The sequence below is a fragment of the Nycticebus coucang genome, chromosome 1 (assembly GCF_027406575.1).
Source record: "Nycticebus coucang isolate mNycCou1 chromosome 1, mNycCou1.pri, whole genome shotgun sequence".
In the NCBI taxonomy this organism is placed as follows: Eukaryota; Metazoa; Chordata; class Mammalia; order Primates; family Lorisidae; genus Nycticebus; species Nycticebus coucang.
This window is the reverse complement of record NC_069780.1, coordinates 81336206-81355080: the sequence shown is the minus strand read 5'-3', so window position 1 is coordinate 81355080 and position 18875 is coordinate 81336206. Positions and strand designations below refer to the sequence as shown.

Sequence of the window (18875 nt, the reverse complement as noted above, 5' to 3'; positions counted from 1 at the left end):
TAATAGAGTTATCTTTTACATCACATCTCTCTTCTTCATTGGTCCCCAGCAGACAGGTAAGACTCTAAGATGCATCTCTCTGCAATTCTGATTTATGCATAAGTCCTACTGTTGTTTTTAGATCCTATCATTCTTTCTCATTACAGTGAGCAACTACAGGACTAAGATTTCTAACTTATTCTTGTGTGATCCTATTAGGGTATATATAGAAGGTGTGCAAGAAATTAATACTCTCACTAGAGGAAAGCTTGTCTAATTACTGGGAGACCTCATGGAGCCGTCTGGTGGAAAGATTGGAGCCAAATTCTGAATCTGGCTCTGAAACATCTCAACCCCTATGTCTGATTTTCCACATATTTAAATATGCTTGGATATTGAAGGGTTCCATCCAGTGGATGGCTTGCTGTGATCCTTGGCTCTGCTGTGAATGCATTTCAAGACTGGTCCTGAAGTCTGCGTCCACTCACACCCTATCCAAACCCCACCTGCTGCCAAGAGTAAAGCTGCAAGGCTGCCTTGGTGGCCTTATAAACCTGGTTACAGTTGTCCTTCAGCATCCACCAGGGATTAGTTCTAGGACCCTCGGTATAATTAAATCTGCACATACTTAAGTCCTTTCTACATTCTCCCCTGCATAACCCACGTGAATAGGAAAAGTCAGCCCTCTTGTGTACTAGGGTTTTGCATCCCAGGATTACTTTATTTCCAATCAGTGAAATCTGTGTATAAGAGCACTCATGCATTTCAAATTCGTGTTGCTCAATGGTCAACCATTTAGCATTCATGCCCTGTCTCTAATTATTTGTTGCTGTTGTTGCTTAATTTTGTAGAATGACAAAGGGATTTGTTGTTCAGTATTAAACAGAACCCATTCCTGCATAATCAGGGTAGGCATCAAGAGGTAGATAACATAGATCATTCATATAGTCTGAAGGTAGATAGAGCCATATAAAATTTTAACTTCAAATATCTAAAATTATGTTCAGTAAAGGAATCTTGAAGAAGAGAAATTCTTAAGGCTACTATGCTCAAAAAATGTTTGTGATCTACATTTATGTATTTAAAATTCAGAGACAAGAGAGGAAAGTATGTAAAATTGATTTTATTTGACATGCATGTATACCAAATATAAAATTAGTTTAGCTAATAGCTCTAGGTTGGTTAAACTCTGTAAACAGATCATATAAAACAAAGATTAGCAACTGTTTCTTACATGTTTCTCAGATACAACAAATGACCTTTGCCATTATCATAAGTTGATATTACTTGGGGAAAACTTTTTTTATAGTTGACATTAACAATATGAAATATAAAGGAGGAAAATAAGTATTTCTATAATTGTAAATTTTTAAATTTTAAACAAATCCATGCTTACGTGCTTGTCCTTAAAAGAAACAAACATGGCTGAGCAAAGATGAGGAGTATCCAATATACACATAGTCATCAACCTAATTTTTGTTGCAAGAACCAATTTTCTGGCAGGAAAAAAAGGCACATGACTCTTCCCTAACCAAGAGTTATTCATGAGTCTAATAAAAGGATTTTGCTAAAGTCTACTAACTCTTCCTTGATATGTTTGTTGTCCACCCTTACAATTATAGAGATTTGAGAGATTGAGGCCATTAGCTCATCTCTTAATAGGTTTCATTGTCCAGTCTTGCCCCATGTTCATAAATCCCAGAGTTCTTGATCTACACAGTCCTGTATCACCTGACCACCACTTCCCCTTTCTGACATCTTCACTCACCACCCTTGTTCTGCTCTAGCCCCTAAACCACTTGCCTGAATGCCCTGTGCAGTCTTACACTGTCAGCCGTCATGACCACAGTCATGTTGTAGGCTGTTTTCACCTACTTAGTCATGCTGTTTCCAATGTGTGGAATGTCCTGCCCCAAATCTGTCCCCTGGAAAACATCCACCCATCTTTCACAAGTCTCATACATGGTCCCTGTAATTTTGGCCTTATTGGTTAAAACTAACCTCTTCTCTTTCTGTGCCTTCCATCAGCTCTACTCAGATGTCAGTCACAGAAAGTCTTGATACAACTATGTGTAGTAAGCCAAAAACTTTGAGGACAAGGTCCATGCCTCGTTCTTCATTTGATGCCTCATACCTGCCTAGTACTTGGCATTTGCTTTGATTCATCTTAGCTCCAAGCTAGTCCTACTTGGCCTTCATCTATGCAAAGAACAAAATGAACAATAAAAAGCTTCATCAGACAGTACTCGGTTATCTTTTTATGAGTTAGAATAGAAATATAAAAATATAAGGATCATAAAGATGAAACCTTAATGGATGAAGCCCAGAGAAATTTGTGAACTGCCTCAAGTTAGCAGACTCATTAATGGCTCGGGGATTTTTTCCACAGCCAGAGTCAGGAAGGTGTGCTGCTTATGCTACCTTATTAAGCAACTAACCAAACAGCACAACAAAACAGAAACTCTCCTTTTCTCCTAAGAAATTCAACAATTCTACTATTGTTGAACATTTAATAAATAAAAGCGTTCTCCCAGTTCCCTACTCCTAAAGGTAATTAAACCTATCAGTGTGATAAGATCACCTCATACTGTTTCTCAGCTTTATGCTCCATATCATCCTGAATATAGATTTTTACCCTTCCTGCAGATTTAATTGGTTCTTCCTGTATATGCCCTATAGCACCGTATACACTCTATGATAGCTAGTTAAAAAATAATATTAATTCTAGGCCATGAAATTGCAACACGTCAGTCCCTGGCATATGATGAGCACTCAAATGACAGAGGAAGTGGATCTTGTTTTAATGAAGTGAGTCAAGACTAATTATATTAATTCCAACCTTAAGAATTTCCTTGGCATTTAATGAGGGATCATTATCTTTGAACAGAAATTTAATTTCAGACAGTAGATTATGCTGCCTGAAATATTAAAGTTTGCAAAAAAAGTGCTAATTTGTTATGAATTAAAACTATATTTTTAAGAAATTAATTTATTTAAACTATTACCATGAGGGTACCGTACAGTAAGTGACAAACCACTAACAATAGTTTATTCTCATACTGGTTGTTTCTATGTATACATACTTAAGATAATTTTAAGTGGTTGCAATAGGTCCAGAGAACACAAATATTCTGTAGTGTTGCCATTTAATATTTAATTATGTAAACATTATAATTAGTTAAAGCTCAATTATTACTAAACTCCAACTGAATTTGTTGTGGACAAATCAGTGGTGATAAAACATCGGTGAAACTAAAATCTGCTCTTAAAATTTGTTCTCATTAGATCACTATGGGTTGACCCCACCCTACCTATACCACTCATAATATGATTCATTATTTTGTGATTCTTGATAGTTAAGAAAGCAGCTTTCCTACCTGAAAGGCAAGTCTAGCCTGTGGTTTCATTTTCAGAATTTGTCAATTTTGCAAAAATACTTGAATGCTTGTTTTAACACTGCCTCACCTCAACTGTGATATTATAATTGTCTCATTGACATCAACTTACAGGACTGGCAGCACTGAGACACTTAAAAATTATTTTCAATAGTAACTTCCTTTGGTCCTACTTATTTGGGATTTTTATACTGCTGTAGCATTTTTTTAAGGACATAAACTATAATTAGAAATTAAATGGAGAAAAGTGACCAAAAAACAAATCTAAAGGCATTTAAAAATTTCACAGTATAGTAGTGAATACTTTAAAAGATAAGACATACAATGACATATATGCAAGTTTATGCTATAAATTCAAGGACATAAGAAAATAGATTCACCTCAATAGATGCTTTATAATAACCATAGTAGTATGATAATGAAGCAAGCAAGAACAATTTGTCTCAGTCTTTGTGTATGTGGATATCTGTATGTTTACTTGACACACATACCCACCCCAAATACCCAAATTATTTCAATCCTATATCCCTTTACCTCTCAGAGTGATTCGAAATAACCACAGTGGCACATAAAAGGCAAAAAATAATGAACTCCAGGCTTCCTAGTAAGTAAAGCCAAACCAGATTGTTCAAATGATACAATAGTAGCTATTTTTTCTCAGGAAAACACAGATTTCTATACTTTCTAGTCAGTTACTTCATCATTAATACTTAACTTTGCCAATATTGGTTTAAAGTAAAGGAAATAAAATATTCTTGATTTAGGATTATATACAATGCATGGTGAGCTTTTTTTTCTTTACCAATCATCAAACATGTGAATGAAGGAAATTCTTTCAGTTTAATATTTGTTTTGCAACAAAACAGAATAAATCTCCAATAGAGTTAAGGGTATCATTCAATAAATCTTCCGATCAAATTCAGCCTAGCAGAACACCAGTGATTACAGGAGAGAAAACAAAACAAAAACAAAATCCCCACAATCTCCTGTAGCCATCAAATTCGGGGCTGGTTTTCTTGTATTGCTGAATTCTGTCACGAGCTGTCCTATTTCCAAGTTTTGGATGGTACTTTAAAACAGAACTGCCTGAGAAGATTCAGAAAGCCTTTGTTCTTGGGCTTACACAGTAAGCATTTTGCGTGATTCTTAATCACATCTTTTATCCAGAACACAATCTTACAGGTCACATTTTTCTTAGCAATGCTTCATACTGATTGGTGCTCTATAATATAAACATATTTACACATAGGCTACACACACTGATGCAGGCATATGAAGTTAGCCAGCCATCCATAAGCAGAACGGAATAAAAATTGCTGGAAGTGTTGTATATGACGCCAAGCCCATACAGACTATAGACGCTAGTCCCAAGACTGCTGAAGCAAGAACACTTCTCTGATCACGAATAATTATCTTCACATGCTCACAAAACTGGAAAATAAAAATTCAGAATATCAGGAAAGGTAGCTAAACCCAAGAAGAAGCATATATACCAAATAGTAAATCAGTTTTCCCAGCTATTTTTGGTTTTCCAGATGAACTAGAAATTCCCCTATGACTTATCAAAAGGTTTACAATGCTAACAGTCCTGTCGCTTGCTTCCACATCCTACAGTAGCTGAAATGATCTTTTAGACAATTAGGTTAATAATGGCAGTTGCCTTCATAAATATAGCATTTTATAAAAAAAAAACTCCAGAAAATATAACCACATAAAATTATTCAGGATTAAAGGTTAAAAACATTAAACTTCTTATTAATAACAATAGCATATTCTAAAATTATATGAGCAAAAGGTCTTTCATCTTGAGTAAAAAGAATATTTGAACTATTAAAGGTAGATTCAATTCTTCCAGTCTAAAATTTGGTTATACCAATGATAACTCTTTCATAGATCTCAAAATTTATGGTATAGAAAATCAAATTTTGAATATCTCTTTCCTTGCCTACAGAAATAAAATTCACCATTAATTATGTGATACATAATTGCTGCTAAAAGATAAGTTAAATAGTCTCTACCCCTGAGAAATGAATTCTTCTAGTATGTGTAAATTTTTTTCCTTAGAAAAATAATTTTATTTAGAAGGAATAGCCTGTGATTGAGTTCTGGCTCTGCCTCTTCACAGGCTGTGTGGCCTCAAGTAAGTCACTTAATCTGTCCAAACTACCCTCTACCCTTCCCACCTCCTCCTCCACGGAAACACTAAGGTATTGATATGGAGTACAAATGAGATGTTTCAGGCAAAATACTCTGTATTCTTCTATGTGCTGTGTAAATGTAAGATATTACAATGATTAGTTTTATCATTATGTCTATCAAAGATTATCTCTATCATAGCACTGTCTGTGCCAGAATTTAGCAATGAATTGCCATTTCTACATGAGTTTTGATACTCATACTAATTTTAAGCTCTTTATCTAGACATAGTAACATATACGCTTTTAGGATTGTCTACAGTGGCTTACACAGTACTCTACAGCTAGGTTTCCAGATTCTTACTTGGCAGAATGAACAAATTCAACTTTTTTTTAACGAACCGTCTTGGTAGTATGATTACCTCTGTCCATTCACACAATATCTAAACAGCTGTGAAACATCCTGTTATACAAATACCAATCTATTTATAGGTCAAACATGATTTATCTCCTTTCACTAAACTAATAAGGCATTGTAACAATTATACCATCTTAAGGTGGTGAGGATCAAACCAAAGTTTACAAAACAGTGAAAAAGAAGCTTCACAAATAATGAAAGATATGTACCCTAAGACCTCTGTAAGTCGACCACCCAAGGGACTGATCAAATGACACAGGCGGCCCACATAAGGAACTAGGCCTGCTGCACTAATGTATGTACATGTGTTCACACCCAGTCCATGAAAGTTAAGGCAATTTAAAGAGGTGATCAGTGTAGGGAGATGGTTACCTATGGAGATTCTACTGTACTTAGATAAGCAAGTTGTAGGTACAGTTATACTTATTTTGTCTTTCCCCCAATAATTTAAAATTAAATCAAGCAGAATCATTGTAGACTCTCTTTCCCGCAAAAGCAGATTTTCTCAGGAAGCATCTCCTTTATAATGTCTTGTTCTTGTGCACTTGGCCAGGAGCATCTTTAGTGGTGGTCAACAGTAGGAAATTTCCCGAGGGCGTCAAGAAGTCTGTAAGGACACTTTAGTGAGCACTTAGTCCCCAGAAAATAAGAGGTATTTGCAATTATTTTTGGCAAAGAAGTAAATGTTCTTTTCCAGTTCATTTTCAATCTAATTACAATGTTTTCCTAAGGGAAAGTGTTCTCGAGAGAGAATGTTTTATGAATTCAAATTCAAGTAACAGAAACTCTAACTCTCATGCTAAGTTGATAATAGTTGTGTATATATATGGAGAGCTCAAGAATCAAACCCAGAATCAAAGAATTCCTTATGTGTCTAAAAAAGTAGAAACCAGTCCTCCTTCACTATTTGTGACCTACTTCTCTCAAGGCAGTTCCAAAAACTTAGAATTAGAAAATTTGGGAGGATTCCCCCCCCCCCCCGAAATCTACTCTATGGCCAAATTGTTTGTTAACCCATTCAAAGAGAAGACAAAAAACTCAGTTTCACAAGAGGTGCTATGCAGCAACAGCAATGAAAACACTTCCCAACTGGTGTAAAACCTGACTAAGTTTCCAAAGATGAAAAAGGACTCCAACTAGTTATTCATGCAGATTAAATATTTTACTACCTTAAAAAGCATTTTTACTATTTTTTTCTGTGAAAACATATAATACAGTGCTATATGTGTTCTGTGAAGGAGTAACTCCTAATTACCAGATAGAAATACTGTTTTTCCTTAGAGAAATGATTTGCTTGGTTCTTAAGTAAATCTGACGTGTTTCCTTTTGTACACTTTTGGAGCCAGTGTTTGTAAATGTGGTGAAGTTCATTTCTAAACAGGCCTGGAGCTGTGATTCTTAAATCACTGCACACTGCTCTAACTGTATTTTTATTTTACTTGGAAAAGAATTCCTAGATTGAGTCTGTTGTGGCTCTATAAAATCTACAAGGAGTCTCATATACCAAGGTATAAAACCACAATGCGTCCATGGTCTGCCACACAGAGAAAGATTTTCCCAAATAGGTCAAAAAACTAATCAAGATATGGAGCAATTAAAAACCGGTTACGCGGACTCCAATTCTTTTTGTCCAAAACAATATCTAAATATGAAGAGTAACACTAAAGCTCATTTATGTGATTACCCAAGTTTCCATTATGAAGAGTGACCATTAACAATTACTTCTTTTAACAAGTGCAGCCAGGGCTGAGAAAGCTTCTAATTACAAATGAAACTGCGGGCTTACCTTGTTAACTATCTTTTAAAAAGAAATTAAAAATCCATTTTTCTCCTGTGGATTTGTAACAATTTTAATAATTCTAAATTCTACTAATGTTTATTCAAAGTACTCATAAAAAATTAGCTTTGACTATTTAATAGCTCTTCTTAAAAATCAATTGTCATAATATCCAGGGAACCCATAGCACATTAACCTACCTTTAGGGCTAATGCATAAAGGATACTTAACAATAGGAAGTCTAGATGCAGATTAAGCCCAAACCCAGAAAGAATTCTGCATACCAAGCTAAAGACCTTACTGCCTAGGTGCAGGAATAAGGTATCTACCATGAAGGTCCCCTTACTGCAAAGTTTGATCATTTATATTAAGCAAAAGAAATTCAGTGCAGGACAGAGGGAAGAACCAACAAGCTTCCTCATTTTAAAGGTGCTCAATTTTTTTATGGTGTTATGGATCAAATATGAACCCTAGAAATCTTCAATTGAAATTCTTAGGAAACATTAAAATGGCGGGCAACATATTTTGTGACCCCCCAGACCTACCAGTCACTTGCCCTTTGTCATTTTAACTACTTTGTGGGTGGACACCTGATGACTTCTGCAGCAATAACTGGGCAGCTCTCTGGAATCTCTGAAAGCCGTCCTATATTGCCACACCCTTTCACTGCACTTTTGGAGATAAAGCTGCAAGGCACATTGCCATTTACGTATCGACTTAGCCTCCCTTAGGAACTCCAGAGCTTTCCTTACTTAATCTAGTTAGGGTAGGGGCTGTCCAGACTGTGGCCCAAGCTGCATGCTGATTTTGTGAGGATTTTTTTTTTTCTCATCAACTTTTCTTAGTGTGTGTGTATTTAAGAGCGTGGGCTAAAAAAAACTCCTACTCTTCCAATGTGCAGCAGAGAGAAGAAAAGGTTGAACACCCCTGATAGAACTTTAAGAATGCTGTGGAAGCGGTGGGGGAGGAAGAAGACCCTCTCTCCTAGGGAAGAGAGAGAAAAGGTGAGGGATGGGAAAGGACATTCCCACCGAGCCCACCTCCCCTGCCAGGCATGTGTCATACCTTGTCGGCCTGGGGGCTAATCGGGGTGCCGTATCTGCAGTATGTCACGAAGTGCTCGCAGTTGTTCCACAACAGGCTGTAGGAAGTTATGCCCAGCAGCTTCTCAGCCCTCCGTGCCACTTCTTCGTTGAGCAGGGCCTTCTTCTTCAGGGACTCGTCCAGGTGATTGACCAGGATGTTGGCTCCGTAGGCGAAGTCCTCCACTGTGTCCACGCGAATGCTAGCCACTTTGACAATGACGCCCAGGATGAGACGTTTGTTGGAGACCACTTTCTGAGTGCGTCCCTTGTCGTCGGTCAGAGCCAAAAGGATGTCAGGCATCAGGTGGGCGACACGATTGTCACCCAGGTAGATGCCATAATGGGTCAGGTGTGTCCGGGGCACCTCCAGCACGTCACCTCGCAGGAAAGAGCTGGCCTCATAGAAACTGTTCCTCCCTTTGTCTTCGCCCGGGTCGCCCGAACTGAAGAACTTGAAGTTGGAGATGAGGAGCAGCTTCTCTAGGAGTAGGGACACCACTTCCAGCATCGAGTTCTTCATCCTGCAGGAAAGAGGGAGCCTTGGAGGCGTGCCCCTGGCGCTCTGGCTATAGGCACTGGGAGCTCGCCAGACAGTTGCGCTGTGATACGGCCCACCTGCTGGCCAGGTGAGATACAGCGCGAGGTACTGCAGCAGCCGAGAAGAAGCCTGGCTCAGCCAAACCTCATAGGGGGAAGAGGAAGATGGAGTAGCTGACACGGTAACAGTGAGACCAGTGCCACCAGGAGCAAGCCAAGGGACACACCTTGGGGCCTTGCCCAGAACGCAGGGCAGAGCGCGTTGCTGGGAGGTGCCACTTTCGCTGAGGCCTTTTATGGCCCTCGAGGGGGCGGGGCCGAACGCCGTCACAGACCCGGGAGAGAGCACTGATTGGGCGCTGGCGGCGAGCCCGTTTGCCGCCGGGAAGGTGGGGGGCTGTCCTCTGTTTGGAAGGGGGCGGGCTGGCTCCTGGCTCCTGGGTTCTGCACCAAGATCCCTTCCCGCCTAGGGCTCCCTCCAGTTTTGGAAACTTAAGCACTTCCCGCGGTTAAGCGGCCGATTTAGGGAAGTAGAGGCCCGAGGTGCGACTGCGAAAAGTCTTGCACCTGTTAGGAATAGGACGTATTGCTGGCACTTTAAGGTTATCTTTGGTGAAAAGTCCTCTTGGGCGAAATTTCTGAGTAGGAACATTTTCCTCTCAATAAGGAGGAACATCCGGCTTACTACAGAGATTGCATTTTCTTTGCGAAGTGTGCGCGCCTCGGAAGACTGAGGGTTCTTTTTTCAGCGGATTTCCCTTCCTTTAAATGCCCGAATCCCCCCCCTCCCGCCGAGCTTGCCTCCGGAGCTCGGGCTGGGTCGCCACCCGCGTGGAGCCCCGCGCGCCGGCGAAGAGAACCCCGGGTCCCTCCGCGCTTCCAGGCACCTGCGTCTCCCAACCGTCTCCCAACCGTCAGCCTGAATAAACCGCGAGGCACCAACGTCCTCCGGGAAAGCGGGATTTGTGTCAAGTTCATTTCTCGGGCTTCAGGGTCACGTGGATCCAGCGATCTAGCACTAAAACTTTTCGGTTTTAAAAAAGTCTCTTTCTCTGCGCAACCGAAAGCAGAAAGCCCCGAGTCCCTGTCCCTAAGCCTGCAGGCCCGCCAGGGCGCCCTGGAGGGTGGTCGCGGGGAGCTGCTGCAGCGCCCGCGGCTCCTGGCTGAGCACGAGGTGTAACGTATTATGTAAATGCTTCTATTCCGCGGACAATGGCCGGAATGGAGAGCCTGGGATCGCTCCACAAAGCCGCGCCGCTCGGGGCTAATAGATTCCTTCAGAGAACAGATTCTGCGCTCGCCTGGGGGGAGGGCGTTCTCTGAGGATGATGGATGAAGGAACATTCATTTTACCTGGAAGACCGAGGGGACCAGGGAGCCCGAGCGAGGGGAAGGCCAGCTCCCCATTATTCTGGGAGGCCGGCCCCTCGCCCCACCCCCAGCTGCCGTCGGCGGTCTGTGGCGGTCGCCTTGCCTGCGGCTGACTTGTTCATTTCGCAAAGGATCGCGCTTGACATTGTAGTCCCAGCAAAGAAAACTCCCACAGACGAAAGAGGAAGGTGGCGAAGAGAGAGGTGGTGGACGTGGAGATTTAAAAAAAAAAATGTATTACCCAGTCCACCCCCAAAATTTAAGGTAAAGCGCTAAGGTAGCGACTTGCTGGAACTCCTGAAACGCCTCTGCACACCGGCGCTTGTTGGCTTCTAGCAGCACATAAGCGCGGCACAGTTTTTTTTTTTTTTTTTTTTTTTAACATCTGGGGCGTTTGTAGATATTTTGAAGTCTGATCCAGACTTAGCGTGTAGGTTAAGTGCATATCCGACGTCAGACTCCTCCAGTCCAGCCTCCGGAGTTACCCGCCAAAAGGCCCAAGATGAAACGGGATTTGTAATGAGCGGTTTCCGTCCCTGGTGGTCCCTAACGCGGTTTGTAAGTCTGCGACTGCTCCACCTGGGGAACTTGAGGGAAACAAAAATGCAAATTGTACATGGCTCCCCTGAGACCCCTTTTAGAGCAAAATTAAAGAGAAATCACGTATAGACAGGGCAGGAAGCCTCATCCCCATGGCGCTTTGAAAGGAGTCAGGCAGTGACACGCTGGTGTGTATTTGATTATTTTTCTTTCCCCGTAGTGTCAATTTTCTGGCCGCCGCTTTCAAAAACGGGGTCGCTTCACAAAGACAGGAGGCGAGAGGGATCCATAAAATCTGTGAAGGTCGCAGATAGCCAGCCGCCTGGGAAATGAACGGGGTGGGGAGCGTCCATAGTTTCTTGAAGGTTATTGTTTTGCCTCTGATAATCCTTATTTTTAACCCAGAATGTATGTCATTAAGTAATTTTATTTTTCTCAGTGAAACTGCCCCAAACTGCCCCCACCCGCTGCCCCGCTTGCCTGCAGTGAATGGGCTCCCGGCAACCCCAAGGAAGCAGCGGAACACTTAATCATCCGCGTTTCTGATCTCCCCAGACCGCTTATAACAGGAGGAGTTAGGGACAGTGAGGCAGTTTTCAGCTGAGAAAATGTCCTGTGGAATGAGCTTTTGTTGTTGGACCGCTTGCCCTCTTGATCAAGGATCACTGCAACCTTACCTTGCGAAAGGCAGCTTCTCAATGTTCTCAACATAGCATGTATTTCTGTGGCTGAGTGGTCAGTTTTTGATGGCTCCCTAGAGGCACACTTGATAAAAATATGTTTACACAGGAATGGGATCGCTGCTCCACTAATACCTTCCTGCCTGCCTCATTTTTAGTTAAACAAAGGGAAGATTATAGGTAGAAAGGCCCTAGAAAAATTTAACATTAGAAGTTCTTCTAAACCAGAAACTGTCATATGAAAACAGGAGAAGTCTCCCTACCCCAAGTTTCTAGAAAGTCCTCTCATTTCCTAGATAGTAAGAAAAGCAGCTACATTCAATGATAAGGTTCATGTGCAAATTCCTTAATCCATGCGAATGAGTCGCCAGGTCTGGCCCAGTGGACACACAGACTGTGCTGAGTGTCAACCTGCACCTTGGCCCCCATCTCCCTACCTGCCTGCAGAAGAACCAAAGACAGCTATAGTGTCCTCACCAGGTCTGCCTGGGGCTCAGGCCCAGTCCATTTCTCCTAGTAGTGCAAAGATCCTTCTGGATCTGAGTGCAGAAGAAGGTTCATCTTCAGACTCTCTCATGGCAGTTCCCAGGAGAGTTTTTGCTCTTAGGAACTAGGATAGGGATCAGATCCAGTGTTTAACAGAAGTCTGGAAGGCTAACAGATTTCCCACCCTCAGGCTTCCTGCCCTGGAGCCTTCCCACCCGACAAAATAGTCTTCGCAGTAGAAGATAAAAGTCACAAATAATACTGCTAATAATAATGTTTATTGTGTACTTTCTATGTGCTAGACACTGAGAAACTGTTCTTACTTAATTCTCATAACCCTGTGAAGTAGTATGTCCATTTTACACAGAAAGAAAGTGAGATTTATAACTTTGTCTATGTCACTGTGCTAATGTGTGGCTCAAGTCTCAACCATAGGTCTCTTTTGCCCCACTCATCCCAGGTCCTTAACCATCACTGGGGAAGGCTTGAACTTCCATCAGTCTAACCATCCATCAGCCGTTCTTTATTCATTGAAAACCTGCTATATGACAGGGACTATGAACCCCAGAGGTTCAGTAAAATACCTAACTCTAAATTTAGATTCTACACTCTTTCTTGGTAATTTGGACTTAATTTTCTCACCTTCCCTTGTGCGATGAGGTTCAATTCCTAACATCAGCTGTTTTCCTGGGATAATGAGAAAGGGTCAGTTAAGGTTTTGTCTTATAGTATGCCCTCACTTAAGAGGACACAAGGCCCCTGCACTTAAGTGGACACAAGGTCTTACACTCTCCTTAGGATCTGGGGAACTTGGAAATCTTACCCAAGGACACAGAGTCAGGAGCAGAACCTAGGTCCAGGGTCCCAGACTTGAGCCCCAAGCCTGATAAATCTGCTTTTCTAAATAGCATGTTTTAAAATTCTTGGCCTCCTTTAGGATTATTCTGGGTTTTTTTGTTTGGTTGTTTGTTTAGTCCACTGAATCATTGGGCTTATAAATAATGATAGTGTTAAAATTTGTTTTTCTTCAGAGCTATCCATCTACCTTTCATTCACAAATGTTCAGAATTGACCCTCCCCGGAAAAAAAAAATAGGCGCCTAATTAGCTAACTCCAGGGGTGTAGGAAGAACAAAAGCTTTTGTGAACTTTCTTCTGGCAACAGAGGAAAAAGAGCGCTTTTTCATGGCCCCTCCTCCTAACTCAAAGCTACAAGGAGTGTTATGCCAATAGGAATCAATTACCTCCCAGGAGGAGACTTTCCCCAGCTTCCTTCCAGGTGGCTAGCACCTTATTAAGAGGGCCTCTCTCTGGCTTATTGTCTTTAGAAAGATTAAAGACTGCAGCTTCAATTGGTCATGTTGTTGTTCGCCAACCATAAAATAAGAACATTGAACAAAACAAATAATTTACATTCAGATTAGGAAGAATCATGACCCAAATGAATACAGCTTAATCTAGAATTAACAATAGGTTGGGGCAGCTGTGATATAGAAACAGGAGGCAGAAAGGCAGAAACCCTGAGGTGGATGAAGGCCTAGAGGTGCCATTTACAGCTAAATAAACTTAGAGGAGTCAATTGGCACTTCTGAGCCTCAATTCTGTCTTTCTAAAATGGGAATAATATTTCAGACGGTTGTTTTGAGGATCTAAACAGAATCAAATACATTGCAGCATTGTATGAAAATTCACCATGTGGGGCAGCACCTGTGGCTCAGTGAGCAGGGCGCCCGCCCAATGTACCGAGGGTGGCGGGTTCAAGCCCAGCCCTGGCCGAACTGCAACAAAAAAAATAGCCGGGCGTGTGGCGGGCGCCTGTAGTCCCAGCTACGCGGGAGGCTGAGGCAGGAGAATGGCCTAAGCCCAGGAGTTGGAGGTTGCTGTGACCTGTGTGATGCCACGGCACTCTACCCGAGGGCAATAAAGTGAGACTCTGTCTCTACAAAAAAAAAAAAGAAAATTCACCATGTGCTGCATTCTCTATACTATACTATTCTTTAGAGGAACAAAGTAGCCACAGGACCTTTTGCATTTCTGCTTTTGACAGCACAGTCATCCAAGAATGCAGTGTAGACAAATGTCATGCATTAACTCACATCACAGACCCTTTCTGAAAACTGTAACAGAACCACAGGGGTGAGCAGAAAGTAGGCACTTGTAGTGCCCCAGTGCACTCAGGGATTCACACTCAGGAGATCTGGGAGCTGTCATTGAGCTCTGCTCCTCAGGCTGCTCACCACCAACAAAGTAGTTTCTAATTAATAAAAACAAAGATTAACATCTGTCATTTGTTGAAAAAAATACCTCTCACAAGGTACAAAACACCCCACACGTTCATTTCAGAAATGATAAAATAGGCAGGACTACAAGTTTTAAGATACCCACAAAACATAAAGCACATTTCACTTTTAAATATAAATAATAGGGTGGGGCCTGTGGCTCAAAGGAGTAGGGCACTGACCCCATACGCCGGAGTTGGCAGGTTCAAACCCAGCCCTGGCCAAAAACTGCAGAAATAATAATAATAATAATGAATAAATATAAAATATAAATAATAAATGGCAAGCTATGTTAGTTATAATAACTTGGAGCAGATATAGCGACTACTTGATAAATTCATCTTGTTTCCTTTTGATTCTAATTTATCATTATGAAGGAACAGTAATTATAAATACTGGGTAACCCAGGACTGTTAACAGAAGCAAATATAACAAGAGCCTTTGACTACATACTCAGAAAGACAACTCCAGCACCACTGTATTCGTGTAGGAAATGTACAGGAAAATTGTGTGTTACAATGGCTAAATGGAACAGAACTGGCAAACACTAAAGCTTAAGTCCTAGAACAGTGATAAAGGCCATGTTATTAATTACATTTCAAAGTCCTTTCTAAATGGATATGCATTTTAAAGATACAACTTTCTCTCTTAACATCAGGCTTCCTTTTAGATACTGACAGTATTTGAGGTCACTGACGCTCCTGGGGCCTGAGAGGGCTCTGCACAGTGCTGGACTAAGCAGGTGCTCTCTTCACTCCTCTGAGTAATAATGAAAGTTTAACTACTCACAGGCCCTTTGGAGAGTCTCAATGTTGGTGAATTTTTGAAGGTGTAATTACAAGAAAAAGAAGTACTTAGAAAATCTAAATAGAATCCATGACCACTGTTTTAAAAGGAAGAAAAAAGTCACTCATGCTCCAGTGAAGCAGTAATTGCTTAAGAAGGAGAGAAAAAATTGAGCACGAGTCTGGCAGCAGTTGGCATTGAACATCTATGGCTCTTTTGATAACATATGTTGCAATTGCATGGAAATTTTACATAAGCACTTTGTCTCATCAGTAATTTACAGTTATTACTGATCTGTTTTATAAAAATACTGTCTCTTAATTTCTAAAGTTCATTTGGGCTGGATGCAGTGGTTCACGCCTATAATCCTAGCAGTCTGGGAGGCTGAGGCAGGTGCATCCCTTGAGCTCACAAGTTCAAGATCAGCCTGAACAAGAGTGAGATCCATCTCTACTAAAAATAGAAAAAACAGCCAGGCATTGTAGTGGGCACTTGTAGTCCCAGGTATTTGGGAAGCTGAGGCAAGAGGATTGCTTGAGCCCAGGAAACTGAAGTTGCTTGAGCCCCAAAGACTGAGCTATGATGACACCACAGTACTCTACCCAGGGCAACAGAGTGAGACTCGCGCCCCCCCCCACACACTAAAAAGAAAAGAAAGTCAATTTGAAGGAGGCCAGTGTATCATTCTCATATTTTGTAGTTACATTTACACTTATCTTAGCCTATGCTAAAACAAAATTCAGTGTGGTTTGACTGTAAAAAAGAAAAATTGGAACTTTGTCTCAGACATCTTAATTGGGAGAACTCCAAGTGTTCTCTGTAAGAACACAGCTGCCTGGGTTCACCTCTGTATGCACAAGCTGCATACATGAATGAAGTACACATATTTTTATTCTGATTTCCCTCTCCAAGGGCGGCCTTTAAATTAGATTACATACAGTTATGTTCCTTATATTAACACCTAGATGTTACAGGTAAAGAATGTGATTAGAACTGAAACTGGATCACAGCTGCCTGGGTTCACCTCTGTATGCACAAGCTGCATACATGAATGAAGTACACATATTTTTATTCTGATTTCCCTCTCCAAGGGCGGCCTTTAAATTAGATTACATACAGTTATGTTCCTTATATTAACACCTAGATGTTACAGGTAAAGAATGTGATTAGAACTGAAACTGGATCACACAGGATTAATAAAGAAAAGAAAGTCAGCAAGTCTTTCATTCAAAGATAAAAATAATCTGTACAATCGTTTGCATTTACATAGGAGTTTAAATCAGAAATCACAGAAATGTTAATGTTCAAATAGTTTGACTTTCAAAAGGAATAAACCAGAGTATCTGTCATTTGGTTATAATTATTTCATGTTGGAGTTTTTTCCATTTGTCATCTTTTTATCTCTCTTATTTAATACTGGGGATGAAGAGTCTACAAGGGAGGGCTCTAATTTTTTTTCTGTGATAACCTCTAAAAATACCATTCCTACTACTATAGGGGTCCAGATGACATCCGGAAAATCAGTGCTAAGTGCATTAGGACCTGAGGACTCGGGCTTGTAGTCAGCATGAGAGTGGTCTGAGGTGTCTTAGGTCACAAGGTTCACCCAATAATGACCTAGCTCCCTCAGAAAAGTAAGGAACAAAACTGACCATGTTATGAACCCAGGGTGCCAGGCCAGACTCATCAGCCCTTACCAATAGGTGAGTAGACGGTGGTCTTGAACTGGGCCCAAATGTTTAGCTAGACTTAGACATCCCCAACATTGTTATTAGACTTCCTACTATCAGTCCTATATCACCCAGAATATTGTCACCACCTACATTGTTATTCTAAATAAATTGGTTAAATTCTTCACACCTGGTCTACTCACCTTAGAGAAAAGATAGTCTCCATGACTTTCTCTGATGATGACTCTCATAGTCTCTTCAGCTCTTGAATTTTCTGAATTCAATCTAGGTGTAGTTTATAGATGGTCATTCTACATACCTCATTGCAAAGTCAAATGTAAGATGACAAGTCCAAATTCCCTACACATTCCCTTAAATTATGGCTTCTCCTGTGTTTGTTTTTACTTCTTTTGAAAGGAATCAGATTTTCTTGTACGTCTTTTAGGGTGGCAACTCTTAGTTTTCCAATAACAATTTCTATTTCTCATCTTTAAAACTAAAGTCAGGCTTAATTATAATTAAACCAAATATTTGCATCAGAGATTAAATGATAGAAATCTTTAAGATTTCTCTCTACTTGTTTAGGAATCTTCCAAAGTGGAATATCTAGCAGGGATTTATTGTTTTTTCAGCAAACCAACTTTAGGAAGAATAAATAACTAAAGAAAGAGTAATTATTAAAACTTTAAAAAAGATTTGTTGCCAAGAAGCTATTTTAATAATGTATTTGACCAAAAGAGTGATATAATAAAACTCATTTTAGCAATGTTATCTAGAAATGCTTCTTCATTGGGTAAAACAATGTGTTCATACGGGTTCTGAGTTCACAATGGGCATTCAGTAAAGTTCCTATTTATAATCTCATCTAACAATTATAAACTATACTTATCTGGATTAGGTGAAAATCTTAAATCTATTGCCTAATATTCCAAAATTTTTAATTATATTATTTTGGGTTCAGAGTCATCTTTCTGAGAGATCTTCAAAGTCCCTTTTGACTATAAAATTCTGAATTCTTTGAGAAAGACACATGCAACCCATTTTAGTGTTTTCCCCTTCACCAAATGTTGAGCCTATAAAATTGTAAAATAAGTCATAAAATAATTTATATTTTATTTAATTATTTGAAAATTAAAAATCATGTATCAAAAATTATATCAGTACAGCATTCCCATACTTATATAGCCAAGTAGATTACAATGTACTGAGCTATAATATCTGCCTATTCTAAAGGCATATGTTTGTTGCTTCCAAATAAGTCAAAGGCGTAAGCTGCAGTAGTTCAGTACAGTTGGAAACAGACAGGTCTAACAGTTAAGAATGTCTACTTCGTAGCCAAAGTTGCCTGGGATCAAATCCTAATTCTTCTACTTCCCAGCTCTGTAACCTTGGGCAAGTTACTTAACTCCTCTAGTCTTAGTTATCTCCTCTTTAAAGTGAAGATGATGATAAAGGTAATGCCTAACTCATAAAGTTGTAAGGATTAAATGAATTAATACGCATATATTACTTAAGAGCATACCTGGTCAGAACTCAAGAAATGATGGCTATATAGTATTTTTCTTCTAGAACACACATAGCAATCTAATCATTGTCCATTAATCCCATGAAAATTTACAAAAGGTAGCAAAGATCTATAGGATTACCATAGGAAATTCTATTAATGGAGCCTGGACAATTCTACTCTCTAGTCTACTTTAATAAGTATTTACTGAACGTTTAGTCTCAACTTCTGTGT

General features: G+C 40.2%; 1 protein-coding gene across 2 annotated transcripts; it reads right to left on the bottom strand.

The window, feature by feature from the left end:
- Positions 1 to 1096: 1096 nt before the first annotated feature.
- LRAT (lecithin retinol acyltransferase) lies at positions 1097 to 9564 on the bottom strand. 2 transcript variants are annotated; one of them, XM_053583359.1, is made up of 3 exons: positions 9554 to 9564; positions 8770 to 9310; positions 1097 to 4805 (listed from the first exon to the last, which is right to left on the bottom strand). In XM_053583359.1, the coding sequence occupies exons 2-3, from the start codon at positions 9307 to 9309 to the stop codon at positions 4653 to 4655; spliced, it is 693 nt and encodes a 230-aa protein (XP_053439334.1). In that variant the 5' UTR covers position 9310; positions 9554 to 9564; the 3' UTR covers positions 1097 to 4652. The 2 variants fall into 2 exon arrangements, with proteins under 2 accessions (XP_053439334.1, XP_053439332.1); XM_053583357.1 differs by having other exon boundaries at positions 8770 to 9564.
- Positions 9565 to 18875: the final 9311 nt, after the last annotated feature.